We start from the raw sequence: 15,231 nt of genomic DNA, 5'->3' as shown, positions 1-15,231 counted from the left end.
GCAGAGATGAGTTGGAAAAGAAGAGTTGCATGGCTCCTGAAACACAACATGGAAGTGAGTGTAATCTGCCTATGTTTGCAGCATTAACAATGACAATGCACACATGGCTACTACTTTGCACAAGTAAGGGGGCACAAGTGTGCCCCCTTAGTCAGTTGGTTGACCTTGCTACAGGTAATGAGGCATGTAGAAATACATGAAGCTGGATCATCTGTGGGGAGAATCCCAGGGTGCCCATTTTTCTCTATGCAATATGGGGTATCAAGCCTCCTTGTGGATAGAGATCTATCAAGTAAATACAGAGATACCCCAAATGTCATGTAGAGTAGTGAATATAATTCTGTCTCTAAAAGAAGCATGGGATGCTTTGTGAGCAGAGTATAATAGTTACAAGGCCTATGCCACCTATACAGGCAATTTACATTAAACTGTCTGGTCAGAAATTACCTCCCCATGTAAAGAAATAATTACAATTGGAAACAGGCATATGGATACAGTACTTTGAATCCTCCTATTTAGTAGGAATAGTAGAAAAAAGTAGAGAATGAGAAGGAGGTATTTTCTTGCCATTTTCTTAGAGCTGACAGAGCACTTAGTAAAAAAGAGTATAAATTAAATTTGTCCTAACAAGTCCTTACTAGTATCCAATAACTTGAATCTTCTGAGATTCAGGCAATGAGCAGAAGGATGTTCTAGAAGTGACAGAAAATACCCTTCAAGCATGACCACTAATGCATAATTCATCAAGCAGACATGGGCTTTAATAATGTCTCAGTGGAGAAAAATATACTTGGCCGGGCTTTGGTGGCACATGCCTTTAATCCCAGCACTCGGGAGGCAGAGGCAGGCAGATCTCTGTGAGTTCGAGACCAGCCTGATCTACAAGAGCTCAGAGATAGTTCCAGAACAGCCTCCAAAATCACAGAGAAACCCTGTCTCAAAAAACAAAAAAAAAAAAAAAAAAAAAAAAAAAAAAAAAAAAAAGAAAAAAAGAAAAAGAAAGAAAAATATATTTAAAGAATACTTTATATCTTAGTTGCTTAGAGACTTTTTACGTCTATAATTATTAGTGAGAGTATTACTGTTATTGAGGGGAAAAACACATGTGACAGGGCAGGCATGTGAAAGTCAGAGAACGACCTTATGAAGTTTATTCTATCCTTTGTCCTTTATGTGCTTTCTGGGGAACAGACACATTTGGACAGACTTGCACAACAAGTTTTTTTACCCACTGAGTCACCTCACCAGCTCTGGAAAACATTAAATAAGAAGGCAGAATCTTCAAATCTTTGTTCACACGGCTGGGAAATGGAATGGATGTCATCAATCTGGATGCAATGGTAGCAGAAGTATTCAGCCAAATTATTATTTGACCTCCCTTGAGAGCTTTGTAAACTGAGAGCTCCCAAGGAAAACCAGCCCCTAATACACACAATCATATAAGCCACTGAAAATGCTATGTTTTCCTGCCAGCTGCAGTCCCCATGAATCTCACTGGCTGCAACCCAGTTAACAGAGAGTAACATGTATTGAGAAAAGTTGGTATGAGAAAAGTGGTGCCTGATGTCAAGTAGACTGGGATGCTTGAAAGTGGGTTCACATTAGATCTAATAAAGAATTTAAACCATAGAAGACCTTGGCAGAGGTATAAGACTTTAGTGCCTTTGATAAAGCCTATGACAAAATGAGGTCCCTTCCAAGGATGGGAGGCTCTGGTTGACCTGAATGACAGACTAGAATGTGAATTTATTAAACCAGAATGGAATGAAAGAAAGTCAGACGAGTGGGCCTGTCCAAGTCACTCAAAATAAAGTATGACAATTTATGTGAGACAGCTCTTAAAGGAAAGTCACCTTTATTGGATTTGAGCATATGAAATCCATTAAAGCCTGAATAATGTTTATGAAAAGAGTGAAAGGAGGAAAAAATGACCCAGTAGTACAGTGAGAAAGAGTAAGCTTATCATAGGGGTAGGCAATAACCCACTAAAATATGTTATACACACACACACACACATAACACACACATATACACACACATACACACATATCATACACACACATAACACACACACACACAGAGTTATATATGGCAATATCACTCATCCGCAACATTTCACAAAACTGATTCAAGTACTAAGATATGATCCTGCTGCTTTTGAACATGCTAAAGTTATTTGTAATATTCACATAGCTACACATAGAATCCCAAATTTGGCATAGTGTGGAGGCTACCTTCTTTATTTTGTTGAGAAACTGAAATGCCTATCAGTGCCTTCTAAACATTTCTATTTACACCTAAGGATTAATACTGCTGTCAGCATTGAACCTTGAAGAAAATTTCTTTTTTGTAGCAGGTACTGTAGAGAAGCATTACTAGTCAAACTGCTAAGAACAGGTAACTGCTACTGCAACATTGCAGGCAAGCATCCAGTCACGTATGTAAGAAAATAATCATGCACATTGTACATTCAATGATTAAGGAACACTTCAGACAACAAAAATGGAGAAGAGAAGAGCTAGATGAAGGGCTGGAGTCTTGTGTCACTAATTCTTCCAGATAGAAACAACCCATCATGAAGAGCAGTGGGGGGAGGTTCAGAGATCAAGTTAAAGTTATAGCAATTCATAATGTAAAAGATTGGTGAGGTCCTTCATGAGATTATATAAACAATGGACAATTGCTGGGGCAGAGAAGGCTCTTTGTTAGAACTTCAATGAAGAACAGGCAAGCTGTGGAGGAAAATCTATTGATACAGATTTCCTGACTCATCACCCATTCTGGGATGTGCTGTTCAGTGATGCAGTATGCTGAATCACCCACGCTCTTTAAGTAACACAAATAAACTGTTGGTTCACTAAACTAGGTTTGGATGGAATCGTCTCTTCTGACTCTTGTTTGGGCAATATTTGATCACACTGTGTGATATTTTTATCTCACCTCACCTGCCTAAGGCACCTTCTGATTGGTTGAATGAAGGACTGGAGAGAATAGGCAGTACTTCTGGGGAGAGAGAAGAACTTGGGTGAATAATCTGAGACAGATAGGAGTAGGGGGGAGATTCACCAGTTATATGGAGAGGAAGTTGGACTTACTGTACTGAGGAGAGTTAATGGGCCATGTGTCATAGCTTAGATAATATAAACAGGTTATTTTAAGTTTAAAATGCTAGTTTGAGCAAGCTTAAGCTATGGCCAAACTTTCATAACTAATAAGAAGTATCCGCATCATTATTTGGAAACTGGTGATCCAAAGAAAGGCCTGCAATAGTATTGCTGATGCCCAGAATGTAATGAAATGTAGTTTGTTTACATCTCCACCAGACAAGTTACACAATAACATATGAGAAATGAAAAACTATTAGCTTAACAGCTTAAGAAATATAGTTTTACTATTCCATTAGATGAATAGTCCTTCCAGAAACTAACAAACAAAAGTCTTAGTGACATTTTTTTTCCTTTTAATTTTCAACTCTTAACTTGACTATCAAGGTTAACTTAAGAAGTAGAGCAAATTACAATATATAAAGCATCATGATAAGTTGGGGCCATTTTAATTAAAGTTACTGGGACAACGAGGGGAAAGTATACGCCATAATTGGAAAAAACATCAAATGAAATAATTTGTTTATTATAACTTTGATCCACTTAACAAAATGCCCAGAGACCTACATTTCCCAAGCAGATCCCTTGGCCCAGCCAGCTCTTGAATAAAGAGACCACCAATTTCATTTACATCCATCTCTCAGGGGACACCATTGGATTGTTTTGTTGAAAAGCTTTCTGCCATGATTGTTCATTAACACCTGCAGACATTTCTGTCTCGTTCATGTTGAAATGCATGCTAACAGTAATATTTAACAATTATTTCACTTTTACTCCTAAACGTCATTAGATCCAAGGTTGTGTTGCAAATAATCCAATTACAAAAACAATCATATAGCTCCACTTTCCAAGAATATTCTGAGGAAAATTTTAAAAAAAAAATGGCTATGGAACAAATAAACCATAAACATAAAATGACTGAATGTATCAGTGTGGGCATAAAAGATTAAATTAGGATATTTGTAGAGGCAGGATATCTATAAACAATACAAATGAATGATTACAACTGTGACATATTTTTAGAGCACTCACAGCCACACTTCCAAATAAAAAAAATAGAACAAAAAATTCAACAAGTATATTTGGTTTTTCTTTCCTGATTTTTGTTTTACATTTCTTCAGATAAAGGACAGACTTGTTCAGTATGTAAAGCAGTGCCTGAGGTCAGAAACAAATGAATTTGCCTCCTCATGTCCTGACAGCCCAATTGGCTTCATAAAGGACATGCTGACACCACCTGGAAGCTTATTAGAAACGTATCCCAGCTCAGTCTACTCAATAAAATCTGCATTTTAACCAAAGCCATATGTGACATGTGCACGTTAAATTCTGGAAGCACTGCACACATTACGTATTAGAGATATTTCCTTGGGCAAGTGTCAAGAGTCCAAAAGGACCCAGTTTCCACATTGAAAAGTGAATCTAATAATAGTATCTCCACCACAGTATCACTGTGAGGAATCATTAGCTCATTCTATTTAGTAATCAGTAATCAAGAAAGTATAAATGATATGAAGTTCTATCATCTACCTCTTATTTGAATGTTCATGATTTTTCAACTATGTTTTATATAAAACTGTGAAAGTACAACACTCAGGTAAATGAAAGCTGCTTTAATCTCCCTTCCTATAGCCTATACCAAAAATAGAAGTGAATGAAAAATGCCACCTTCCATTCATTAACAGCATATCATAGCTCCTATGAAATCATCTTTTCTATTTTTATGCAAGTTAAATGAATAACAGTATGAAAACAAACATGAACCTGTCTCTGAGACATAACGAATTTCCTGCTAAATATCCATCATGACTCCTGTACTCTACTATCATGCAGGTAATATCATCACTGACCCCATACACACAGAATTCAAAGAACACATCAGCTGTCTTTAACTTCAACCAAAAATGACAAGTAAGAAAAGTTCTCAAATCCCCATGTCAATCTGATGAAGACACGATGCACAGCCTTCATCCAACAGTGTCTTTCAGATGTTATCAGGATCTTAAGCACTTCAGTAGAAAGGTCTTAATGTTATTAAAGTTTAGGTTGCAAACATTTATAACTCTAAGTGTTTTAAAGTGGCATTAATCTCATAAAAATTGGAGGTAATAATATTTTTAATCAGTTCATCTTACCATGGATAAAGTTGCTAAATATTTTAAATTATAATATTGAACTAGAAATTTGAAAAACCAGATATAAAAATAGATATTCCTCCTACCACCTTACAACAAGATAACATTGTAGATGCCTTAAGAGTCATAACTAAAAGATTTATTAGTGTTTAAGAATGCATTTAGAAATCTGAAGGTTAAGATAACTGTTTGGAGGTAAAAGGCATTTCCCTAAGTTTTCCGAATAAATAATAATATCAAAAACAAAATTCCAGCTTAGATTTCCCATACTAATCACACACTAAACCTATATTATTTAGAGTAAAAATAAAAAAAAAATAAGCTCTAGTAGTGTGAAAGTACAACGCACTTGGTAAAAGACTTAAGAGCCCAGATGTTTAGCACAGGGACCAGAGGTAAACAGAGGAAGGGAAACTGCACAATAAATGATCATTGGAAAATCAACTTTGAAAAGGTTAAATTGAAACCTGAAATTATATACCAATTCTGCTGCAAATGTATTAAATACTTGGATATGGATAACAAAACTTAGCAACCATTAGGATTAATTAATTGTAAAATGGTGTGTATGATTTAATAGTAATGGAGGACTTCTTAAAACATTAAAATGAAGGATTTAGCAAAGTACACAACGAAGACAATTAAAAAGTCACAAAAAAAGAATTAACTACTCTACATAACACCAAGAATTGACCATCTTAATATCAACCAAACGAACACCAATATTCAAATGATATGAACAGATATTTCACTGGAGACTAAAGGGTAGTGATTAAATGTATACTTCTTCAAACTGAAAGTTCTGCCTCGTCAGAAATTAGCAGAGGTACATCCCATTTTATAGCCATTTACTTGCAGGAAATTAAGAACTCTGACATTGTTGCATCTGTTCAGAATATGAACTAATAAAACCTTAGCTATTCCAAGTAGAGAACTAAGCAGACAAAATGTTAGGGATTATAGTTATATGAGGTACTTTTGGGAATTCACCTTTGTCTGGCAATCTACTGTACTAGACTGAATCTGTGATGCTCCTCAATTACTATCTGATTGCGAATATAACCATCCTTTATTATCTGTGGTTTTATTTTCCATGGTGCCCAAAACCTATGTTCATACATGCCTGATACTATAAACAGTAAAATTCTGGAAATAATTAATCCATACACTTTAAATTTCATGCCATCCTGAATACAATAATAAAACCCCACTCAATATAGCCCAGAACATGATTCCAGCAGGATATCCATAATGTATAAGCAATCTTTTATGCAGGCATTTAGTATAACAGCCACCTCAGTTATCACAAGACCACAATAGTCTCACTGTTCTTACAGCCTTTGCCACAGCATACTGCCTAGTGTAACCACCTCATTTCACCACTTAGTCATGAGTCATCTTAAATCACCACAAGATGTGTGAACACAGTTAAACAAAATATTTGGAGGATACTTTTATTACTTAACTATAACTTTATTAGTAATAATTGTCATTAATCTCATATGTCAGTTTATGACTAAATCTTGATCACAGGAAAACTACAGTATAATTAGGTCAATGAACTCACCAGCCAATTCAAGCTATCATAAATAGCAATTTTTAGAATTGGATTAATATAGAACATGTATAGAATATTTCCTGTCATTTTTTTTCTTAAACAATAGATACCAATGTATCATTTGCATTGCTTAGGTTTTGTCATTAATGAGAGATAATTTAGAGAATTCAGAAAGATGCATGTATGTTATATGGAAATATTCTATCACTTTACACAAAGGACTGTGAATCTCTGCTTATGGGGGGGACAGGTCTTTGAACCAATCTCCCATAGACACTCATAGATACTGGTTTAGGTTTTGATAGAATCCACAGTCTTAGTCCTCCACTAAGTTATATCAGAATGATGCTGAACTGGACTTATATATAAATTAAAGCTAAATAAAAGTCACTGAACTATACAAATACAGTGTGGGTGAGGAAAAGCAAGCCTCTGAAAGTGACATAAAGAATGATATAACAATAAAATGGAAGCAGAGATATAAAAGGAAAAACTTCCTTTAAAGGTCAGAAGTGGTCAATTGATAATCTGGCTTAAGGTCACTTTGGTAGGAATGTGGAATTATGAAACAGGAGAGCACAATAGTTTCTGTCCTAGCAATAATAATAAGGTTATGTTTTATTACAGATTGAAATATAGTCAATTGATTATAATGTATAATGACTCATATAGGTATAAATTTGCATGTATCCATTACATCTCTGATGAAAGAAAATGGTAATATAATACAAAGAAAGCACCAGGTAGAGGAAAAGTATCTGTTTATTTGAGACTCGCATTGATACTAAGAATTCATCAGTTGAACACAATAAGAGAAAAAAAGTACACCAAATGAAAACCTCAAACACAGCAAGAGACATAGATAACACATAGCCAAGGGGAAATGATGAAGAGAGAAAATACAAGCTAAACTCACCACCAGAGCCTTAGAACGGTTGCTCAGGAGTTTCTCAATGTCTCTGGCTGCAATTTCCACCAGCTGGCGTGCATTATTTGGCTCCACGGTATACAATTCTTGATATTTTTCATAAATCTGTGTCAAATGAAAATATAAGAGCAATGGTTATTTATTTTGCTTGTAAATTTCCAAAAATGCATGACTAGTAAGATCTACTCATTTTTCTTCATCATGATTCATTTCAAGTTCATATATACACCAGAAAATCATACAGAAATAAGACTACTAGTTTGCAGAAATAATAGGTCAGACCACTAATGATAAAACATGTGTCTCAGCAGTTCACATGTACACTGTGGGAGGTTAAAGCTTCTCTGTCAGCCCAACTTCAAAACTTGATATTAACTGTCACCCTCATTTTAAGGTAGCCACCTTAGGAAATAAAGAGAAACACAAACACCAGAGGTTAAACATGGCAAACATCTGGAAACAAGGTAGAAGCCTTAGTTAGGTCAGACCAGATGAACTACAGAGGTCTTCAAGCCATTCTCCCCTTCTAAGGCTAGGGCAGACAGGTTTCCTTCTTCAGTTTATGGAGAGAGGGGAGAAGAAATGAGAGAAGGAACATGAATCCCCTGCTGTGGTTCACAGAATGAGGTCCCTCCCAGACAGTTCACATCTGCAGAAGGTGAGAACTTGAAAGCTTTGCGGTCAGTGTTAAGGTTGTGGATAGCTTTGTAACAGTGTTTTATTCTGTTTTATTTTGTTTATTCTCATATTAAATATGGGCATTTTTCTGTTTGAGTATTTTTTATTTAAATCTGTGAATGAACTAAGCCAAAGTTAAGGTAGAACATAAAATGAAGACCCAACCTCATTCCAGGCTCATCCTAGTGTCTGCAGAAGGATTTTACACTAATGACATTGGCAGCACCTGGTTCACAAAACCTGTGTACTCTCAGCAGGGGAGGAGAGACCAGAGTGGGGTGATGGCTGGGTTTAGCTGCAGGGCTGACCTGAGGAGGAAATCCCCATGCACTGAGCAGATGGGGATCACATGCATGACTAAACCATCTTTAAAGCCAGGGCCTGGCAGCTTTTTATTGCCTTGTGAAAGTGAATCCAGGCATATACCAGAAGAACCAGTGCCACTTGCTTTTGTTCTGGCATCAATTAGGCTTTACAGGTTCTAAAGCCTGGCTCCAGCTGAGCATGGATGTTAAATGAGGAATGCTTGATTCAACTGCATACACACTCTGACATTTATCTACCAAAGAGGATGTTAGTTTTCAATGAGGACACACACACACACACACACACACACACACACTTATGTCCACACTCTGGGGTGCAGAAAGTGCAAACGCTTGATCTGGGGGGGGGGGGAGAATACCGGAGTTAGAAATGCACTTGGCCATTGAAACACATCTCTATGTGCCTATACCTATAAATTTTAGGACATTACTAGCTATTGTTTTTAAAGATTTAAGTCACCATATGTGCTCTTAAAATAATCAGTTTATGTGAACTCTGAAGTCTCTTGAACACTGACATTGCAGATTTTCATTCAAAATGTCCCACAAACATTAGTTTTGTGGATTAAAAGTCCTCCTAATTGGTTTCACCCAGGTCTTCTGAATATCACTAGATGGCTTTTGCTTTCATAGGAGGGATTACCATGTCCTGTCCTAAACACCCGAGCTATCCTTGAAGATCTCCATCCAACATGAACCTCTTTTATTCTGGACTAAAATGAGATTCTAGAAAATCAATACTTGAATTGATTCCAGTTACAACAGATAAACTTCAACATCATTTTAATTAATCCAGGACAGTTAGTTTTGCAGTAAGAACAATAGTGCTAAATGGTGTGAAACGTACTGATGCTTTTATTATTAATATCTTGTGCATTTCTCTATAAAGTATATCTTCCTTGTAGTATGGTGAATCTAAAATATGCCCCACAATTATTGTAGATGGATACAGGTAGACACTTATTAAGTTGCAGTATGTGCCAGACATGATATTAGGTGTCTTGAAGAATGAATGGATTGTAAATGGTGTTATTTTAAAATACTTGGAAAATACTACAGTGTGAATGTTGTTGTCCCCTAATTGCTTATGTGTTAAAGTGATACTATTTGGAGATACTGGAACTTTTGTGGGGGTGGGACCTATCAGAAGCTCTTTCAATCTTTGGGAAAATGGTCTTGGAGGAAACCCCAGCATGCTCCCCTCTTTTCTCTTTTGTTTCATGGCCCTGGGGTTGGCACTTTGGCTCTATTGACACTCTACAACAATGATGTGCTCAACTGTCACAGGCCCACAACTATGAGACCAGAACCCCTACTGAGTCAAAATAAACCTTTTCAGTTAATTACATTGAGTATTTCATATAGTAACAGAAATCTGGCTAACACAAGAAGTGAAACTAAAATCTACTTCCTAACACCTTAAAATATCAAGTTAAGGAAACTTCAGGCCATAGTGTCAGTGTAAACACCCAAGTATACTATTTTATATAGAAAACAAAAATTGGAATACTCTTAGTCAATAAAAGAGAATCAATATTATAAACTCACTCATTGAAAGAACTATCTCCAGCTTTATGTTTTTAAAAAGCAGGAATGCTATTCATTATCAGAGACACTGGGAACTCTGAGGAAAGTTTTCAGCAGGAATACCATTATCAGAAATATTGGGGAATCTTAGGAAAGTTTTCAGATTAGAAGATTTTTATATAGAGTTTTAGGATGGCATGATATTTACTCATAAGTATATTCAGTTTCCTATCACTAAAGTAATCTATATCTCTATAATCTTAACATGTTAATTGTCACTATTTAAAAACATGGTCTAAGGATCTTTGCTTCTTAATTTTTCCCCTTTGTTGGAAGTTTGAATGATTGTCTTCATTGTAATTTACCCAGTTTTCTTTTTAGAAGAGAAACAGTGTATTATAAATAGTACATGGTTTGGTACATGTCAGATAGTCATGTCAATGCCTCACATGCTGTAATACTGGCCTGTTTCTCTACTAGAAAGAATGCAGAGCATAAAGAGAACCCAAAACAGGATGCTCTGCATCAGGACACACTAAGATGCTCCAGTTTTCATAGTGCAAATCCTCTGATGGCCACACCTGACACCACCTTGATGAGGAGAAAACTCATCACTTGTGTATTCTTTCTTACTCTGAATCTTAACTGTACTGAATAGATTTCATTGTTATATTTAAAAACCAAGTTTTGTTGTGATAATAATACAGGTTATAGTTTGTAATTCCTTGTCACTAAAAAACTTTTTAAACTCTTTCCAACATAATCTTGAAAGTAATACTTGTTAAAATATCACAAATATACTATATAAAAAAGTACCCACTTAATATTTTTTATCAAATTCCCAAAAAACATATTGGAAATTATAATACTTAGCAGTATGCCATGAAATGCTACAGATATCCCAAGAAGATTATTATAAACAGCTAGTTTTATAAGTAATGTATTTTGTATTTAGATATTTTACATATAACATTAATTGTTCAGAGTGGGGGTGGAATTTGAGCTTCATTTCATTATAAAAGAGCAAGCCTATGTCCTAGAGCAGCAGAATTTAAAAGGTAACTCGGCATGATTAGGCATAGCAACTCTAAACCACAAAGTACCATTGGATCTCACCGCATGGAAGGACAAAGAAAAGTCCCTTGAGAAAAGTGACAGAGACCCTAAGAGTTAAGTATAAGTATATCAACCAGGAGACAGCTTTAATATATGTTCAGAGAATAATGAAATAGGATTTGAAGAAACAACCAGGCTGAGCTTATAGTCCTTCGATGCTGTACCCCACTTTATTTGAGTACAGGGGACCTGAACTCGGGTTTTCATGTATGTTCAGCAAGCGCTGTACTAAGTGAGCTATTTCCAAGCCTTTGCATAAAATTTTAATGCAGTGAGTTCGGACCTCAATGCATCAAGAACTGTTAGCTAAAAGTTGAGCGCCAATCATATTCAACCTGAAGACCTGCCCTGTCACTGGACTAGATTTCCTTCTCAGGATCAAGCTATCTACCTAAAAGTGAAGATAGCTGAAACCAAGGCCTTAGAAAGTTCCCCTAAATACTGAGTCAATATAAATTACAACCTGAAACTCTTATCCTAGTAAAGTCCACATTCTGAGAAAGCCCCAAAGAGAAAGGAGGAAACATAAAAGCAAATGTTCACAGAAGACACAACAGATCTCCCAGGTGACTGTATCTCCTTATATAGCTTGCTTTCCCTGGGGTGGAGGTGGCAGAAGCAATCAAATATAATGACTGAGGTATTCTGACATACTGCCACGATCAATTCCCTGTTGATACAACATTTGCAGATTCAGAAATGAATTGCACAGAAAAGATAAACAATAGCTTTTACTCACTGGTTTAGTTTTAGAAAACATTTCCATAAAGCAAATTTTCATGACTTTAGAGTCCATTCATTTAGAATGTCTCCTCATTTGGATATGAGCCAAGTTTTCAGAATATCATCAAGATAAAATACTTTTCAGTAGATTAAAGAAAGAGATGGTTGCTTGTGAATGGTTCATGCATTCATAGATGTGGTTTTCAAGATTACCATGAGCTGGGCAGTGGTGGTGTAAATTGTTAATCTCTGTACTCTGGAGGCAGAGGTAAGTGGATCTCTTATGAATTCAAGGCCAGTCTGGTCTACTGAGCTAGTAGCTAGTTCCACAACAGCTAAGGCTGTTACACAGAGAAATCCTGTCTTGAAAAACCAAAAAAAAAAAAAAAAAAAAAAAAAGAAGAAGAAGAAGACTTCAAATTGAAAATATTGTATGTTAGAGATTAAACATCACATATCACACATATCACATCCTCCCTTGATCATCTCTGTCACTTTCTCATGCTTGTAGAATGTGTGTGTGTGCACATATAGTGAAATGACAGGATATTTGCAACAGTCTGTAATTTAGATATTTAAAAGGTCATGTTTCCTGCAGTGGAGTCCAGTCCTAGCCTAGCACACAAAAAACCTTGTCCTCAAACTCCAGCACAGTAAAAAAGAAAAGAAATTCTATGCTGTCCATAAATCTTACGATTTTTGTCTTCTTTCACAGACAATAATATGTAAATTTTGGGATCACAGCTTCAGCTTTGTGTTATCATGTCTTAAATACTTCCTTAGAAAGAGCTATTTATTACATGCTATTTGGCCTGACCTCTCTCATTGGTAGAATTTTGATTAAGCATTCTGGATAAAGATCCCCTTCCTGACTTTACTAATTGCATGGAACAATATAACTAACTTTTGTCCATTGCAATGTGAAGCAAATGTTTTACAAGTAAAAGACTGAGTATCTCTTTCCCAACATCTTTCCATTGCATCAATGGTTCTCAACCTTTCAAATGCTGTGACCCTTTCATACAGTTCCTCATGTTGTAGTGACCCCAACCATAAAATTATATTCATTGCTACTTCTAAATGTAATTTTGCTAATGTTATGAATAGTAACACAAATATCCAATATGCATGATCTCTGATATTTGACCCTTCAAAGGGTGTGACCAACAGGTTGAGAAACCCTACATTAAATGAAGGCTGTGAAATGACATGACGACATGTGGAAGAATTTGCCTGGTCCACTCCTCAGTTTGCTGCAGGAATCCCATCTTTGCTCCTGAGATTGAATTTTAGGCAGGCTGTCATGCCCACCTAGCATTTCCTGAGTGCTAGAGACCCAGACTACAGTTACTAGTTTGTGAAGCAAGCACTGTACCTACAAGGCACTTCCCTAGCCCCTATGCTTGATCTTTAATACAACATAATTACTCATGTAGAAAAATTTAAAGTATAGAACTCATCCGACAATATTTATTCCTTTCCCTTGAATAATATTTTATGATCTCATAAAGCAATTTTCATGAAATTCCAAATATATATTCACAAATAACATATCAAATATGTACATTAATAATTTAGCTAATTATAAGGTTTCTTGCCTTTACATTCAAAACCTATGAAACCAGTAAAATATCATTAACTCAGGAAGAAGCACTATTCCTACAATGGTGACTTTCAATTTTGGGACACAATAAATTCCACCATGTGCTCAACTTCTGAGGCCACCATTCCTCAAGGCCCAATGAGTACAGCTGGGTAGAAGCTCATCCCACCTCTCTCACATCCCCCCACATCATTCACCACATAATTCCTTATAAATTTTATTGTCACCATATTATGGCCTATGACTCATAAACAAAATATCTAAACTTTCTCTTCTTCATTCTATGTTCTATGAATTGAAAGTCATTAACTCAATCATTAGTATTTACAATCTTCTAAGTAATCTATACTATACAGAAAAGCATAGTTGAAAGCAAATGAGACTTTTTTACATGACAATTTCTTGAAGTAAAAGAGAAAACAAGTTCAGCAAGACAAAATTCCCACAGCAGGAGTAACAAGGATATCAGGTAGGTGGAAGCTGTGAGGCTAATAAAGGAGTGGAAGAAGGGGAAGCCCCCAGCAATTGCTTATTTTTAATATTAACTTGCCAATAACAGTTACAGAACTTTACGGTAGAATCTGTCATTTGTCACTGTGGTTGCATGAAAGCTTTCCCCATAGTCAACTTAAATCTATTAAATTAAAAACAAACAAATAATATGTGCTCTACCAATCCTACCTCTTAAATGGAGATTCACATACTACCTAACCCACTGGCACATACTCATATATTTCTAAAGTGAATCATTCCTAATCACACAGTGCAGCATACACCCTCCCTATGTCTGTGTGTCCCAGCACTAGAGAGCATCAATAGTTAAAAGAAACATGCTTCCTCCCCAAACATACTGCAGATACCAGGTGAGTATGGCTCCTCAGAAACATGGGACTGAAAGTGCTTTAGATTTCAGCTTCCCTCAGATTGCTGAATATCCATATAAATATAATAGGACATCTTGGGGATAGGACTGAACTGAAATTAATTTACAGTTGATGCATATCTTATATCCCTGAAGAGTTGTCACACAATGTGGTGAGCACACATGTGTTGGAACTGCACTCCATCATACTAGTGTACCAGCCCCACCCTGCAAAAGTTTTAGATCATGAAATCAGGGATATACACCAAAAATAAGGACTATTAAGCACATTTTTTGTTTAATATCTGCAACTGTATTATGAAGACATTCTAGGGTCATTTTTGAAGTATTTAGTTAGCAGGCCTTCATTGGGAATTTCTGATATACAAGTTAACTTTATAATCTAGTTTCTCCCAAAGAAGAGTATTACTATGCATGTGGAACAAAATGCCATAAAATCCAAAGCTGTTTGAGGACATGGCATGAAGGTCAAAATAAAATTCTGTACCTGACCTCATATGACCTATTTACTATGAGTGTAGTAAAACTTACATGGAAATTACTTTCATGTATAGGTATATGTGAATCATTAAAAAAAATTTACAATTGGGTAATAACTTCATTTTCAAACACATGAAAAAAATTGAATCAAACTCTTGCACATGCCTGAT

The 15,231-nt window shown here is 35.9% G+C and overlaps 1 protein-coding gene across 7 annotated transcripts in view; it reads right to left on the bottom strand.

Annotated features, from left to right (window-relative positions):
• The window catches only part of Cacna2d1 (calcium voltage-gated channel auxiliary subunit alpha2delta 1), a 413,204-nt gene that overhangs the window by 319,689 nt on the left and 78,284 nt on the right, over positions 1-15,231 (bottom strand). For all 7 annotated transcript variants that reach the window (XM_051174924.1, XM_051174923.1, XM_051174922.1 and 4 more), the window contains exon 3: positions 7,714-7,830. In XM_051174924.1, coding sequence (XP_051030881.1) covers positions 7,714-7,830 — 117 coding nt within the window. The remainder of the gene's footprint in view (positions 1-7,713; positions 7,831-15,231) is intronic.

The sequence above is a fragment of the Phodopus roborovskii genome, unplaced genomic scaffold, assembly GCF_943737965.1.
Source record: "Phodopus roborovskii unplaced genomic scaffold, PHOROB, whole genome shotgun sequence".
NCBI classification, from domain to species: Eukaryota; Metazoa; Chordata; class Mammalia; order Rodentia; family Cricetidae; genus Phodopus; species Phodopus roborovskii.
Note: the sequence above shows the minus strand (reverse complement) of the source record. Positions and strands in the feature narration are given on the sequence as shown.